At 36.8% G+C, this 17,033-nt stretch overlaps 1 protein-coding gene across 9 annotated transcripts in view; it reads right to left on the reverse strand.

Annotated features, from left to right (window-relative positions):
* Positions 1–17,033, reverse strand: part of APOO (apolipoprotein O) — a 47,626-nt gene that overhangs the window by 20,967 nt on the left and 9,626 nt on the right. For 8 of the 9 annotated variants that reach the window (XR_774587.1, XR_774588.1, XR_774592.1 and 5 more), the window contains exons 4-7: positions 16,946–17,000; positions 15,789–15,884; positions 12,296–12,387; positions 6,725–6,832 (exon numbers count right to left, since the gene is read on the reverse strand). Coding sequence is in view for 2 of the 9 variants with exons in the window: in XM_010571295.1 (XP_010569597.1) it covers positions 6,725–6,832; positions 12,296–12,387; positions 15,789–15,884; positions 16,946–17,000 (351 nt within the window). In the remaining 7 variants the exon portion in view is untranslated. Of the gene's footprint in view, positions 1–5,699; positions 5,845–6,724; positions 6,833–12,295; positions 12,388–15,788; positions 15,885–16,945; positions 17,001–17,033 lie in introns of those variants that run through there. The other variant, XM_010571296.1, reaches the window with a different exon arrangement.

Genomic DNA, 17,033 nt, shown 5'->3' on the forward strand with positions numbered 1-17,033 from the left:
CATAATTACAAGCAGGCACATATTCAAGATGGTCTTTTCTACTTTCTGGCTCAACACAACCACTCCATGATATATCTGGGTGGCCCAAGGAGTTCACGCATCAGAGCTCTATCCCACAGAAGAAAGGGAAATATTTTGCATTCTTATGCTTCTGACAGTTTCAACGAAAAGGTTACAATCAAAGGCCATATACATAGATTTTTAATATTTACATATTTATAAGTGTGATAAATAGATATCTATAGGTAAAAAAAATAATATATTAGTATTGGTAAGTCACAGATGGTGTCTATCAACAGACCAGGCAGGAATGAAAACCAAACAATAAGCCACAAGAGTTTCTCTCAATCTCTGAAGCTGTTGAAACAATGAAATGACAGACAGAAAAAAAAAAAATTAAAAAAATCAGTTTTCTGCAAGATCTTACTACAGACTGGACCAAAGTGGGAAAGAGTACACACATGAAGAAAGGAACAAGACCTGAAAAGGAAGGTGTTCTTAAAACTCTAGTGCTGTTCTGGTTTTTCACATTTTGGCCACTTCAGTAAAAACAATGGGTGCCCAATTCAGTGTTGGGAGAATAGAGAGAATCCAGAATAGCTGAAGATACAGCAAAAGTCTTTGAGTGGTATAAAGACAAGGGAAAGTAAGAACTAACTGAAGAAAATTGTTTTTCTATGTGTTTCAGTATGTATTAACTTACTGGCTGGAACAAAACCTGGGTTTAAGCAACTTGGTGCCATTAACACATGCCCTTGTCACTTAAGGACAAAGTCATTATATGAGAGCTAACAACCCTACAGCACAATACAACAGTACAAATTATGGAAGCATCAAAACCAAAGGCAGAAGAGGAAGGGCAAAAGGGTTACATTTCATGAAAATAAAGTGAGCTGACTGGCAACCAGGACCTGATTGTTAGAACCTTACACATGGTATGTATCGAACTGTGGCTCTGAAATACTGATCTTTAAGCAGTTTTCTGTAAATAAGTTGTAACCCTTTGTATAGAAAACCACAGTCCTTAAGTTTATGCTGCTGTTGCACAAAATCCTCAAGCTGCTACGGTTCGTCCATCCCTCTGACCTAAGGACAGGTATTAAAGCCGATAAACTCAGCCAGTATTAAACAGAGATTGATGTGGAAAAAAAAAAAAGCAGCTGCAATTCACTGGCTTAACAGTTCAGCTAGTTCAACACTTTTGTAGGCACTGGAAGGCAAAAAGTGTAGAAAAAAAGAAATGTAGAAAAAGATAATCTTGCATGAACTATATTATTGGGCAGAGCAGAGGGACCAGTTACTCAGAAAGACTAACTGAAGGCAACGCAGGGCATTAGCCTTCATAATTGCAAAACCCCAGTGATGAAAGTGTGATGCCACCTAGGGCTACTTAAAAGGGTTTCAAACACATCATTCTAAAAAACCGCATAAAGGCCTAAGTTGGTATGATTCTCTACAGGTTTTGCACACTAAGTTTAAGATAAAAAGTTTTGAGACACATTTTCCATTTCACTATCACTTCCTCTGAAGATTTACAACCCGGTAACATAAGTGTTAATACTAATTCTGCTCATTTTTGTGGAATTACTTCTTGTGAGTAAAGATCAGTCAAGTAAGCAAAACATTTTCAGAAGATAAAACCCTTAAAATATACCTGGCCTCCCAACAAGATGGTTATGTTTCTTCTACCATCTCCTCTACCTGGGGGAAGAAGTAGAAAAGTTGTCCACTTTATATCGAGATAATGTATACAGAAGCTGCATAACTACTCCTGCTGTCCCTTATTAGGAAAATATTTTTTATTTCCAGAAGGATGAAACATGCGCTGATTTTTACTTATGGTACTTGCATAATTTTAGCAGAGGGCTTTCATCCTGAAGAGCTGTCTCCTTCAACAAGCCAGCTTCAGGATACCAGAATGCTATACTGTAAACACTGTATTCAAAACTTGATCAGACAGACTTTGCTGTATGGAGGGGCTCCAGCCACAGTGTTTTGAAACGTAGCAGCAGAAGGTCCTGGAATTCATCTTTCTTGGCAGAACTCAGATTTCAGCTGATATGACCTCAATTTGGCACAGGTTTTCGTTTCATAAAACCTTCAGAAAATTAACATACCACATCTATTTTAATGACATATTGCTGCACAAACATGAAGTTATGCACAGCTGTGGTACCTATGACTATCAAACAAATTATGAGCAACATAACAAACAAACACAAGCCAAGAAGAGCCACCCATATATTGCTTGACTATTTGCAAGAATCCTTTGTGTAGCAACAGAAAAACGCTAGAATGAATGTCACAAAAACAAAAAATAACATCTTTTGCCCTGGCATGGTTTCACAAAATGGGTTACATCTGCTGTAACAACTCCTCAAGAATAACATTTATATTTGCCTTCGCTAGTTAAGGGATCTAGCTGCCTAGTACAATAATAAGAAATGAAGATACAAACCCAACCCAATTCTTTCACAGGGCTGTCAAGACAGAAGTCCCAGAATCTACCCTAGAATGCTTTGCCAATTTTAGTACATGATAGTTAGAAGTATTTATCTTCTTCCATGACATTTCTGTATCATTAAAAGCTCCAATAAAAATGCGACTTAAACAGAAACTCTTTTGCTAGAAAAGTTGATACCGATTTGGTGACTCTAATTATCTGTATGAACAAAAAGTACTTTTTTGCACTGGTATAACCACACAGCATTAGAGATAGACTGAAAAAGTTTTTCTAGGGTAGACTTCACCTCTCACATCTCATGTTAGGGACATACCAGTGCTTATAGGTATTAAAAAAGGTAGAAGTTTTCATTATTAACTGTGACTGACCACATCCTGATAGAACATCACAATGCTACCTTAAAGAAAAACCCAAAACAATTAAATCAAACCCACAAAAAAACCCCAAACCCAGCCATACCCCCCCCCAAATTCTCAACTATGTATTTTATACGGCTTCACCAGCACAGACAAAAAGAAGTTTCAGAGCAGACTTCTTCCATTAGAAATACTTTTCAGTCCACATTCTAGTGACTTTGAAAGCATGTGACTTTTTACAACTGCTATTCGGCTTCTCTAGACACCAGGGACACAATACCCTCCCTTCAACAACTTCAGAGGACAAGAAAACAATGAGGCTGTATGCTCCAGTGGTAAGAGATCACTGAACATCTGAAATGCAAGCAATTTCAAAGTGCGTAGTGCTTCTTCATTTGAGTCACAGGGTTTTTGTATCTTGTCTAATCCATCAAGCTAAATGGCAACAGTTAACACTAACAATATCTGAACAATTAGATGAACTTTAGGAGGAAACCATTCAATGGCACTTTGCTCCTTTGTGCAAATAACATATTTTGGCAAGTAAGGGGTGTGATTTAAAGATTCTGCAAGGAGGAAGAGAAAGAAGTGTGTTTACTTAGTGGTCTCTGCAATTTTGCATGTCGTTTGTTTTTCTGCTGAAGTAGCAAGTGCTTGAATAAGCCTTATAATAAGATGAAAGCTTCAAAAGTTTTTGCCTTCCAATAACAACCACGTGTTTCCTTTTGAAAGCCTGGAACACAATAAAATAAAAAGCTCAGCTAATTTTGACTAGGCTGTCAGTTGTCTTTCTGAAATATTTTAATGTTGCCTATTTTTTTGAGATCATTTTTGACAGCCTAGATTTTGGGAAAGGTACAGTACAATTAACTAACCTTTGTTTATTCAAAGAGCTATACAAGTGCATTTACTGAAGCGCCTAGGGCCAATACAGGACGATTATCCACTGAAGAAAGTCTCCACTCCCATAAGACTCAGCAACTGACAGGAGACGTGAGCATTTCTCCAACCCAGCTTGTTTGGAACTAGTCCCACACCTACACCTACTTAGGGAACTCAGTCCTGTACCTGCAGTCTATTCAAGTGCAATTGCCTCTCCAAAACATCTCTCTCTCAGTGGCTATACCCCTTACGTCTTAGGCCTCTGGGTTGAAAATACCATGTTCTGGTCAGATAGGACTTCTGGTTTACAACAACCCAAGAAGCTATACGTCACCGTCATCCTTGTATGACCTGTTACCAGGTGTGAGCTATGGCTCAATCTGGAGGTCCACAGCAAAAGTCCAAGACTTTCTGCTGGTTCAAAGTTGTTTTCAAATCACCGGTTAGTTTTGCCAGGCTACATTAAACAACTAAAATAAGAGATGGGAAGTAGTCTGCAGCTAGGGCAGCAGTTTCTATCAACAGTACAAGCATAGCTGCTCAGAAATCAGGAATTAAAGATGCAGTGAGTTTAGAAGTGAATTCAAAACTAGAGAAGATTTACGTTACACACTTGAACTTTTATTTCGTTAAGTAGCAGTTACAAAAATTCCCTAAAAACCTAACAGGCTCTCCTTGGCATACATTCAATCAACTCGCACCATTCTCTGGTCTCTTACACTCTGCCGCACTGAGCCATCTACATGTATTTCCTAGAAGTCAGTTTGCTTATCTATATCAGAGAGGTACAACTACAGAGACAGCTTGCTCCTCTGGGATAACAGAAATGTCTAGTAGATAAAAACCAAACCCATCATTAAGATACTTAACTCCAGAAGCTTCAAGGCAGGTTCTAAATTATGATCAAGACATTACATAATGTAACGATTCATTAAAACAAGTTCCTACTTCTTCACAAGTCGGTACTAATCTTCAATCAATCAATCACATCACACTTATTTTGAAACTTGGTAGCGTTTTGTAGAATGGAAAATGCATTTGAAGCAGCAAAATAGAATCCTATTTCCGATTTCTTTGGGAGGAGTATTCATAAATATTTGCTTTAACATAATGACATCACTGCGTACTGCTCTATTGGACATTGTTATCCAGTCATAACATCTAGCAATTTGTAGAAGCAAACAATTACAGATATACAAAACTAAAATCCTACAATTCACTACAGCTGTATATTGTATTTGACCAACTCTACAGACAAAGTTTAAGTAGAGTACTGTGCCCAGTTCTGGGTTCCCCAGTACAAGAGAGACATGGACATGATGAAGGGACTGAAGCATCTCTCCTATGAGGAAAGGCTGAGAGAGCTGGGACTGCTCAGCCTGGAGAGGAGAAGGCTCAGGGGGATCTTAATGTACATAAAGACCTGCAGGGAGGGTGCAAGGACGGAGCCAGGCTCCTTTCAGTGGTGCCCAGTGGCAGGACCAGAGGCAACGGGCACAAACTGAAACACAGGAGCTTCCCTCTGAACATCAGGAAACATTTTTTTTCTACTGTGAGGGTGACCGAGCCCTGGCACAGGTTGCCCAGGGAAGTTGTAGAGTCTCCATCCTTGGAGATATTAAAAAACCATCTGGACATGGTCCTGGGCAACCAGCTCTAGGGGGTCCCACTTGAGCAGGGGACTAGACCAGATGACCTCCAGAGGTCCCTTCCAACCTCAACCAGTCTGTGGTTTTATACAGAAATATAATATACATTATATATATATAAAAAAAGCCTAATATAAAGTCTTAATATACACTGCTTTAACACACACAAACATATAAGCAAATAGTTAGATACCAATACAAACACTAACTCAAAACCAAGGATGAAATCATTCATGTACACTGAATAATATGACTTAAATACAGTGCAACTACTTTGAGGACTATAAATCAACTATGGAAGAGCACACTTGCTGAGATACTGAGATTTAAAGTAACTAAAGCCACACATGCCTTATATGGTGGTACTGTATAAGCATGGACCACAAGAGCGCTGGAAAAAAAGGCTTCCCTTCTCTGGTGAAGTACGCGAGGAAATCCTACTGTATCACTGATGCTCTATAGGGGGATTAGGGAAAGCTGCTCCATTCTAAAACTGAAAATAAGCAGGCAGACATTCACTTAATTGTATTAGCAATGTTAATTCAAAAACACTGTTTTAAAGAAACCTCAGTGCTTGCCAAACTCTGGAAAACAAAGCTCTGTCATCAGATGCGGGCATCTCTAAGGCAAGACATCAGTCTGCTTAGCATAACACAGAACTGTAATGCCAGACCAAAAAGAAAAAAAAAAAGTTATTTGTAGAACAGAAAATAAAGATGAATGATATTCGAACTAGAAAAAATTAAACAGATAAATTCACATATGTGAATGTTAGTTTCACTGCTCGTACAGCGTTAACAATTGGAAATCTAGAAAGCAGAAACTTTCAGCAATGACTACGCTTGGTACCTCACCAGGATGCCTGGTTCAAAGCAGATTCAAAAGAAACTCAATTTTTATTGGCAGTCTTCTGAATGAGAACCGATTAAACCATGGTTTCCTAAAACAGGGCTGTAAGTATTAAACCACACAGCTAGTTACCTATGAGTAAATCCCCAAGAACTGCATCTCTATAAGCTGCTGGTTTTATGACTAGATAGTAACATTTAATAGAGCAGCACACTCACATCATCATGCTAGAGCAAATATTCATGAACATTCAAAGGAAAAAAACAAAAAGGGAATAAATTGGAAACAAGATTCTATCTTCTCTCTTTCAAAAAGGAGATATGTAATGAAAAAAAAAAGTTATTGAGATTTTGAAGATGGAGCTTGTCAAATTAAATTACTTTAAAAAAAGGAAGTTAGCTTTTTTAAATAATCAAGACTGTGAGAGCCTTGATCCCTAGCATCCCAATCACAATACTCTCAACTCTCCTAATAAACACTTAGTAGATTATACATTTAGAAATCAAGTTCCTTAGACTTCTTACCTTATCACTTTTTTCCCCAGATTTCTTCTTCTTAGGATTATCCTTCCAAAGAGACTCTACAGCAATATATCCCTGAAGACTCCAGTCATACAGGTGTGTACCAGCAACCTTTGAAAGAAAAGATATCAGAAAGTATGAACTTAACCTGGGAAATATTATTTTGCTTCTTGTTTAAGTGGAAAAAATCTCAAAACACAAGATCTTTAACGTCTTCCTGTTCAAGCTTAGGGTGTACACCATTAATAAACATCTTGAAAGAAAATGACACATGAAGAATAAGAAAAGCCAACTTACTAAAAAACTATTTGAAGACTACCTGAAAATACATCTGTATAAAAAGGGGTGGAATGATGCTGCATGGAAACAATTCTGGTTTTCTCTGTATTCAATGTTTAACAGATTTAACATATGCAACTTATTTCTTAATTTGGCCATACCCATTTTAAAGACAAAACACCCCCCCCCTACTTAGTCACTATTTTGCAATTTTACATTTTCACTGCTTTGACAGAATAGTAAGAGTACCCCTTTGTTTCTTTTTTATTTGCTATTTAGAAGAGGGATCCAATTTGCCAATAGATGGCTGTAATGAATAACCAGCAGTCAACTCTCAAAACAGAAGGCAGCTAGGAAAGACTGTGCTTGCTATATTATATCAACAGGTACATTTTACGACAGGAAAAATCCTTAAGTCTAATAAAAGACTATCTCCTGCCCCTTACATGATATGGAACTGTAATATTCATAGCATTGTTTAAAACTCAAGAGTCTTAGGTTTTTACAGCTCCAGCCTCAGGTCAGTACTCACCTTCATATCACTATCAGTTTTCTTACAAATAAAGAACAGCAAAAATGGACAATTTGCCCAGCTAGACAGCTATTAAACTAAAAGACTTATGAAATCAAGAAATAAGAAGGTATCACCCTATCTTCCACAGCAGGCAAAGCTGGAAAACCAAAACTATAAGAACAGGGCAGCATAAATGACGTTTGTGAAAGAGTTTTCTGATGTTTCTGAAAAAGTTTCTGAATGAAATTTTTGAGTCTCTTGCAGTCTCCAACAATTTACTGCTCAGAGATTTCCTGAGCCAGAGGTGATTTCCATGTGTATAACAATGCCCAAGGAATTTCCCTTTTATGAACTTGTTGCACTTCCCCTTGAACTCCACACAAATTTTTAGCATCCACAACATCCTGTGCCAAGGAGTTCTACCGCTGGGCACACACGGTGTGAAGAACCACTTCCCTTTGTCTGAACAGAATTAAGTACACTAGTTACGTACCACAGTGGTAATGGACATGCTTCTGGGCAGAGATCACATTACTACTTTACGGAAGAGGCTATTTAATAATTAGGATTAAAAGAAAACAAACCCAAATCAGCAACTACATTTCCAAGTCACAACTAAATTCAAAATGTAGGCTGTTTTAAATGCAAAGATGTAGCATATTTGTCACCACATATGACAATTACAGTTGTACTTTGGTTTTAAACAAGTTGGTATGATGCACTGAGTTTTCTCTATATTTGAAGGTGATAAAGGGCATCAGAAAAAAGCACACCAACTGTTCCCAGGATGAATGTGTTAAATCTCCAAAATCCCTCAATTCAAACATTACAGGTATAGACAGTTATCATCTTCTTTAGCATCAGGAGTGTTCATTCTCAAGTACTTCAACAAACTAGTTCTGAAAGTCAGAGGAGCCTATGGCTCACCTGGACAGATAGCGTGATCAGTTGTGCAAGCAGTACAAACCTACCAGGACTGAAAAATAACCACAATAAACAAACAAACAGAGGGGGTTTTGTCTGCAATGTTACTGAGGACACAGCCATCAACATAAAATGAGAAACAACAGCTATCCATAAGCCATTTCTTGTTCCTGCTTAAAAATACTCCATTAAAATACTTAAAACACACTCTAAATACCTAACAGTACAAACTTAAAAATATTCTTACTATAGGAGTCATACGATCAAGTGAATTATGAATTGCACTAGATGAAAAACTGGTCATTCATGTTGCTGGAGGAAAGTAGCTACATCACAAGGTACAGCAACCCAGATAGTTTAGTCTGCCACAGTCAAACCATGTTTCAACACTGTATACACCTCCCAAGCGCTGGGACCCATGCACACATTCACATGGGTTGAAAAATACAGTTCTAGATAGACTGTAAACTGCAAATTACAGGGTCTACAGGAACATAGCCAAGTAATTTTTATAACCACCCAATGCATCCTCTCATGAACACAACACTAGAGTCATACGTTAGGCTTGTGTTTTATACCTCTCTTTCTCATGGAGCAGATGAAGAAGAAGCAGGTGAGTACTGCAGTTGCCACCACTATTCTTGGAAGTGGCAGTTCCAACCAGGAAAATAAAGGAACAATAATACAAACAGTTCATTCAATTGTTCAAAGTGTTCACTCAAACATTCATGCAAAGAGTTCCTTTCAAAGAGGGACAAGTTTTTTTCCATTCAGTCATCTGGAATTCTTGATTTCTGGAAGATAACAATTTCCAGCTTGTTTGTGTTAAATTACAACATGCTAAAATACCACCTCTGTTCACTGCAACACTAAGTAAGTTTGTATGCTAAAATTTGAACAAACAAGTTCAAAAGTCAGATTGAGTGGTTCTCAACAGGGACTCTGAAATAGTTTGAAAGTGACCTTTGGCCCCAAACACCCGTACTAGGCACTACTGGGGTAGCATCAGCAGTCTCTAAGGCCTAATGTGCATGTAAACAAGCTGCCATATTTTAATTCCACACCATAAGTGTATAATATTGACTACACTATATGTTATATGTCAAGATTATTGAGCAGAATTATGGTTAGCAATTCTTTATCTACATTGCATGCTGAGAAAATAAACTGAGAATCTGCTGGCTCTTCTACATTTATACTGTTGAGAAAGTAGTCATAGTGCAATTTCACAAGCATTTCATTCGGCAGTAAACATGGATCAAGGAACCCCAACTCCTTCTTTCCAATCCACAGTTCCTATAATCATGTCAGGCTCTCAGTTGTGCCAGTACAACTGCTTATGCCTTATGAACTGAACTGGGCAAGGGATGAGGTATAGGTTTAAAAGACATAATTTAGTTTGTTGTGAAATAAACAAACTTATATATTAGGAAGCTTTTCTTTCTTTCAAGAAGATAAGCGTAACACACACTACTTTAGGAAATTTGAGAAGTTCTAATAACAAGAAACAAAAAATAATTCTAATGATAAAGAGACTGATTTAAGTAACTTCATAATGGAATGTTTTTTCCAGATGGAAGATAAGCCACAGTAAATTTCAAAATATTTTGAATGAATTACGATTAGCTGGAAAGCAATACAGTTCCAAAACAGTAGTTAAAAGTTCCAGCAGAACAAAATAAACTTTAATATTAAATTCAGTTCCATTACCACATATACAGTCTGACCATTTGTTCAAAGTTATACAAATTAAAGTAAAACTAGCAGTGAGGCAATAAATCCCTTACAAATTTGTGATTTATTAGAATGATTACTAAAGCAGGAAAAAAAAAATTAGTCTGTGCATTTCTTCTGTCTCCAGTTAGATGAATACTGTCTGAAAACTACCTATTACCAATGATGAACTCTGTTGCCATAACTTCACTTAGCAACTCATACATTTTAATTAATGAAAAAAGTTTTCTTCCAGACAGATGCATCAAGTGTTGTACCTCAACTGCAAATATATTTTGCTGTGTTTATTTCCAACTCTTCAATGGAAAGTCTTTAATAAAGGTGGGAAGGAAAACAAACACACACACACACACAAAACTTTTTTAGTCTTTTAAAGTATGGTCAAATCTGAAAGTTTACCAAATGAAGGGAACTATACGACTGTAAATGAAAAAGCAGTGATTAAGTACTCAAATGTGGAAGAAAAATAAAAAGAACGTAATACAAAGAATAAATAAAAAAGCTAAAATTTATGATCCAGAGTATTTCCTATAATGTTCTATTAACTTGGCAAGTGAGCTTTGTACTGCAGGCATCCCTTTCTATGCTTACAGAAATTTTTTGAAAGGCCTATGAAACATTTCAAAGTAATTACTAGAGAGGAAAGTGCTTCCAGTTTCAGATTAAAGCATAAAAATTATGGATAGTAAGATCTGATACACTTAAAACTTTCCTTCTTTCAGAAAAGAAAAGTGCGAGAGAGATTAGAGGAACCAAAACAGTATCTAGGATATCACTCTCTCCACAGAGGTTTCCAAACTCATACGTCTAGTGTCCTGACCAAGTCAACAAAGCTAAACCTATTCCAATCAAGTTTCAGGCTCATGGTCCCATATCAGATTTTTCATTACAGTCAAACTAAGAACTGTGAATTAATCAAAGGGTAATCATGCACTTCAAAGTTTTCATAAAATAAACATGGTATTGTGAAGCTGTTAGTAGCAAATCCATAGTTAAGACTGAACTGAGCTTCTTTAAAAACAATAACATGAGTTTGAACACCATTCAATCACTTCCCACTTCACTGTTCAGAAGGCAACTAGAATTTTAACACACAGTTTCCAACAGAAATGTGTAAGCTTCTTAAATTTTTATGTTTTTCTTTCCTGTCACTTGCATAATTTTCACTCCCTAAGAATAAGTCAACAGAACTATCTGTATTCAGAGCATCTGAATCCTGGAAGCACTAAAAAAAGATTCCATCAAAGATCAGGGTATCACCATGCTGCCAGAGTTCAAACACAGCGTTTTGACTCTCCCTAAGACGATGACCTTTCAGTATTCAAATAACATCATATGTTCTTAGGAATATCTATTGTCATCCTGACATCTCAATGTTATTCACAAGTCACCAATAACTGGATAGCTAATTTACCAAAGCCTGAAATACAAAGAATTTGTGACACTAAAACATGTGCACTGTGAGTGGTTAAAAGCTGGATTTGAAAAAGAATGTGGTGGAGAACTGAGGAATCTGCCAGTACAACTAAGTGTGGACAGCAAGGCACATGAACTGACATCAGTAGGGGCTATGAGCAATTGTCTGGGCTCTTCAGTTCTTTCTGAACTTTTTTCTCAGCAGAATTCTTACCTCATTCCAGAATGTGCATGCTATCTTTCTTAAAACTCTATCCAACAATAATGTTTATCTCCAAATGTTGTTCCTATGATTTTCTAAAGAACCTCCCTGCCTCTTTTTTTTTTTCTTTCAAAGCCCATTTTCATTTGCTTTCAAGATACTTCAGGCTTCCTTAGTATTGTAAGTAAACATGCAAACTGTACTTACTAAGCATATTTACATTAATTTATAATTACCTGAGGTTAGAGATTCAGAAGGAAAATTATGCTCCTCTGACTGAAGACATTGCTCCACATGTTTGGGAAAAAAAAAAGTCACTAAAAGAAACAGAATGTCTGACCGTCTTTGAGCGTAGATTGCATGTTCTTTGGCAAAATAACTATCATTTTGTTAAGTGCCAAGCACACTGACATGGCTTTTAAAAATGCATTACCAGTTAATTTGAAGGTAGGAGGCAAAAATCAAAGTAAAAGACACTTCTCCAAAGAAAGGTATCATCACTGACCTTTGCAATAGCAACCGCTTGCTGAGGGTAATACATGGAGGCACCAATACCCATGAGACCCGCAGGATACACTAACTTCTTTATTTTTGAGCCTGTTTCATAACAAAAAACCCAAAACATTGTTAGCGTCTATGTTAACCAAGACAGCTGAATGGCCCTAACCTTTTATTTGTAATCAAAACAATTTTATCAAATACAGTTTAGCATATTTTCTGTTCAGTCCTACTTGTTTCTTAAGAAACATGATTACTCTGATCAATAATTATTCTTTTCACTTTTTTAAGAGAATATTTTTATTAACATCTTTCCATAGTGAAAATTACCTTACAACTATATTTACTGTAGTAATACATAATTTCTTTCACTACTGAATAATGAAATAAAAGCCACAGTTAAGACATATTTAAGAGAAGCAAACCAACTGATACTCTTTTCTAAACTAAAAGGAAAAACTCAGGCAAAGAAAGGTTAGGATGGCATTTTTTTGATACAGCAAGCAGAACGAGAGACATTCTAATACAAACTTTATAAGTTACCCTGACTCACAAATCTTGATTCTTCCACAACTGCTCTTATGAATAATTTTTCTTGATTCACTGTAGCAATTTGCAAAACATTTGGAAGTACTTTTAAATTAAAGTACTTACAGTTATGCTATACGCCTATTGCTCAGTACCCAACCAAATTTTGAACATTTTAATCAATTTGAACTCTCTATTCAATTATACAAGTCTAAAATAATTTAACTGCCTTAGAAGTTTATCCTCTTAGCACAGCTGGCCACAGGTTGTGTATCCTGGCTGGCCAGTGACAATATGCATCACTCAATCAGTTACAGGGCATGCTGCAGTTTATCCAGTCAGAAAGGAACACAGAAGGGAGCAGGTAAAGGAGAAAAGCAAGCAGTACAGGAGAAAAAAAGGTCATAGAACAGACGTACAGGAGTCAGGATGCAGTAGTTCTGTTCCTCATAGAACAGCCTGTTCTATATGTGAAGCCACACGTGCTTCTAATAGAGGAAGAATGAATTTTGAAGAGGAAATAAATATTAGAAGCGTTTAGTGTTTCCACTAACATATGCTCATGATGAGATGAGAAACTCAGCAGTAAACAAGAGACATTCATAGTGTGATGTTGCTAGTCTTGGTTAGGGGGAACTTGGTACTAATTAGCTCTAAGAAAGCGCAGAAAAGGCAAGCTTCACTGCATCTTTACCACCACAAAAATTACATGTTTGTTGTAATTTCTGGGAATGAGGAAACCTTCCTTACAGATAGCTTATCAGTGTGCCTACAATATCACTTTAGGAATAAATGTAATAGCTGAAGGTATTAATGCCTTCCAGACGCTGCTACCTGCTGGAGATACCCATTAAAGGAAGTTTAGGAATACTCCCATATCCATTCCAGTACTACTCAACAAGGTTAGAACAAATCATCTCCAAAGGCGTTTTAAACCAAGCTGGATGACCGCACAATATTCACATGATTAAACTCCAAATACCGTACTTTCTACTTGGTGGGCAGCTGTATCTTCAAGTGTTACAGTTAAACCTGGAAGATTTTATCTGTACCTTCCAAGGGAGCAATTTTTCCAGCGAGACCAAGTGGGGAAGGGATTAAAATAAAAAAGGATATTTAGTTCTAACTTTCTGTAGCATCAAAGTTAAGGGGCACTTCCTCCTACAGTTTGAATATTTTCTAGAAATAACAGCCAGTGTTGTAAATTATAACTAGACAGAAAGTTTCAAAATTATGGCTCCCATCCTAGAAGATTCACAAATCAGACGTTTGTATTATGAGGAATTTTTATTTTTATTAAACTTAGGACCCTCTTGTCCTTTCAGATCCAGCCCCAAGACTGCACTTCCCCCCTGCCCCATTTTGCTACAGTCATAAAGGCTGGAAACCTCTCTCATTCATAATCACGTAACTCAAGCAGCAGGAATTTGAAGAGAAAGAACTTTGAATGGGTGAAGTTGGAGACCTTGATTTTCATTTAAAAAAACCAAAAAGCTAGAAAAAAAATACTGCTTTCATCATCTTCACTGGAAAATCAAATATTTTGAGGAACGCATATATTCACAGAATGCTTTCCATTTCTACATAGCCAAGCACACATTTCCAGCTTGTTCAACATGTACGGGTCCCACAAAAGTCTATTTTTATCCAAAGCAAGTCCTCACTAGTATTTAAATTCTAGAACTTTACAGTGCCATTACCTGCAAGTTTTATTCTTGTGGTATTTCATTTCACTGTATTAAGAATATCTCAATACAAACACAAAATACTTTTTCACACTTAACATTTCTTAAAATAACATTTATTTCTATGAAAGCATAAACATATTAGTTTCTTCAACTAGTGTGATGAAATTAACTGTATCACTTTCCAATAGCACAAAACGTGCATATATTTATAGTACACCCAGAGTTCACAAGTATTTTTTGCTGAATGTCACCATCTGCAGCAGCTCTGTGCCTGGACACACAATACTTTGAAGAAACTTGAATATACAACTAATTGTACATGTATCATAGTTCAGGAAGCTCTGTATTTTACCGTAATTTATTCCTCTGTAGTTTTCTACAGTGACACGTGATCAAGAACTTAAGCAATCAAAAAGATTTTTAGGCCATGTGCTGGTTTTGGCTGGGATAGAGTTAATTTTCTTCACAGTAGCTGGTATGGGGCTGTTTTGGATTTGTGCTGGAAACAGTGTTGGGCTGAGCAGTGCTTACACACAGTCCAGACCTTTTCTGCTTCTCACCCCACCAGTGAGGAGGCTGGGGGGGGACACACAAGGATTTGGGAGGGGACACAGCCAGGACAGCTGACCCCAACTGACCCGAGGGATATCCCAGACCATAGGATGTCATGTTCAGCACATAAAGCTGGGGGAAGAAGAAGGAAAGAGGGACGTTCGGAGTGATGGCATTTTGTCTTCCCAAGTAAGCATTATGCGTGCTGGAGCCCTGCTTTCCTGGAGATGGCTGAACACCTGCCTGCCCATGGGAAGTGGTGAACGGATTCCTTGTTTTGCTTTGCTTGTGTGCGTGGTTTTTGCTTTAGCTATTTAACTGTCTTTATCTCAACCCACAAATTATACTTCTTGTTTTTTCCAGCTCTCTCCCCTGTCTCACTGCAGGGGGAATGAGCAAGCAGCTGTGTGGTGCTCAGTTGCCAGCTGGAGTTAAACCATGGCAGGCTAAAAAAACCAACCAACCAAACAAACAAAAAATCCCTTCCTACTTTTGCTATAATAAGCTAGAAATGGAAAAGATCAAAGACTAGATTCCAGTAACAAATACAGTACTGATAAACAATAACTGATGGTTCTTACACACCTTTTAATTGGAGAAACGTTGTAGAAAACATGCTTGTACTGTTAAGTCAGATCTCACACATCACCATTAAAAATTAGTATCCAAAAACCACAAATAAATTATTTATCCAAAATCATAACATCAGCAGTTCAAAAGGTTCCCACTTACCTCTAGCAAGAAACAATCCAACAATTCCAGCGAAACCTATCACACCAAGCCTTGGGTAAAATCCAGCAGGGGGGTTTTGGAGAAATTCACAGCCCTCTGAAAAGTAGTCAGAACAAAGGGCTTTCATGTAATGTGAAAGTGGTTTTGTGATAAGGAATCATCAATACATGCTGGCAATTGTTACAAAACATAAAGAGTTATCAAAACACATTTAACTATCATGCACATTTTAGATTTGCTGGCATAAAATTCAAAGCCTTTGAGATCTTCTCTAGTAACACATGAATGAAACTGAACATCGTATTGTATTTACCAATTTTCATAGAAGCTTCTGCCTTTGCTCCTGGGCCATCTGTTTTGTTTTGCTCTTTTGCATCTCGATTACATCTTTTTCAAATTACCAATAAAAAACTTTGCAAAATGTATTCTTACATTTACACATTAACAAGAATTAGTTTCAGTGAAACACTGTACAAAAAACAAATCACAGAACAAAGGAAAGACACAGCATAAACAAAGCTCACTCAAAGATGGGAGTCCAATGGGGGAATGGAAAACTATGAAAAACCTTCCATACAGAGGAGTTCAAAAGACTGAGACTGTTAAGTTTAAGGAAAAGAGGCTAATATCTGAAATGAGCTCTAGATAGCATCCATGCTCAGTCCTTATGAGCCTAAGTATGAAAGGATGCTTCCAAAAACAAAAATAAATATAAATTATTTTGGATTAATTCAAAATTCTTAGGAGATCCAAGGAAGCAAACCAAAATGAAAAGGCTAAACATTACAAACAAAAGACCTAACATTTGCAACAAATAATAAACACTGCAGGAGGTTTCAGTTACTAGGCTGGGTCAAGCAAATACTACCAACTGAGTAGAAACTGTGAGGATTTTTTTTCCTTCTTTTCCTGCATAACTGTCATTTTTAGTGACATTGGTCAACATAAATGCAGGTCTTGTATTCTAATTGTTTAGAAATGTAGTGTCATAATGACCTACAAGGGAAATTTAAACAGATATACAGTGCAAACAAAGTAGTCTTAAATGCATTAGAAATTATATATATAATGATGCTTAATAGAATTCCCTTTTAACAGAAGATATAGTACAGTCCTACATTTTAAATTGCTAGTTAAAGAAAACTAAACTGATTTACCTCTACCATGCTCAACAGCTTTTTCTAATTTGGGTATAGCTTTGGCATAAAGATCCTAAAAAAAAAAAAAAAAAAAAAACAAAAGCTC

Source organism: Haliaeetus leucocephalus, unplaced genomic scaffold (assembly GCF_000737465.1).
Source record: "Haliaeetus leucocephalus isolate CR32 unplaced genomic scaffold, Haliaeetus_leucocephalus-4.0 Scaffold317, whole genome shotgun sequence".
NCBI classification, from domain to species: domain Eukaryota; kingdom Metazoa; phylum Chordata; class Aves; order Accipitriformes; family Accipitridae; genus Haliaeetus; species Haliaeetus leucocephalus.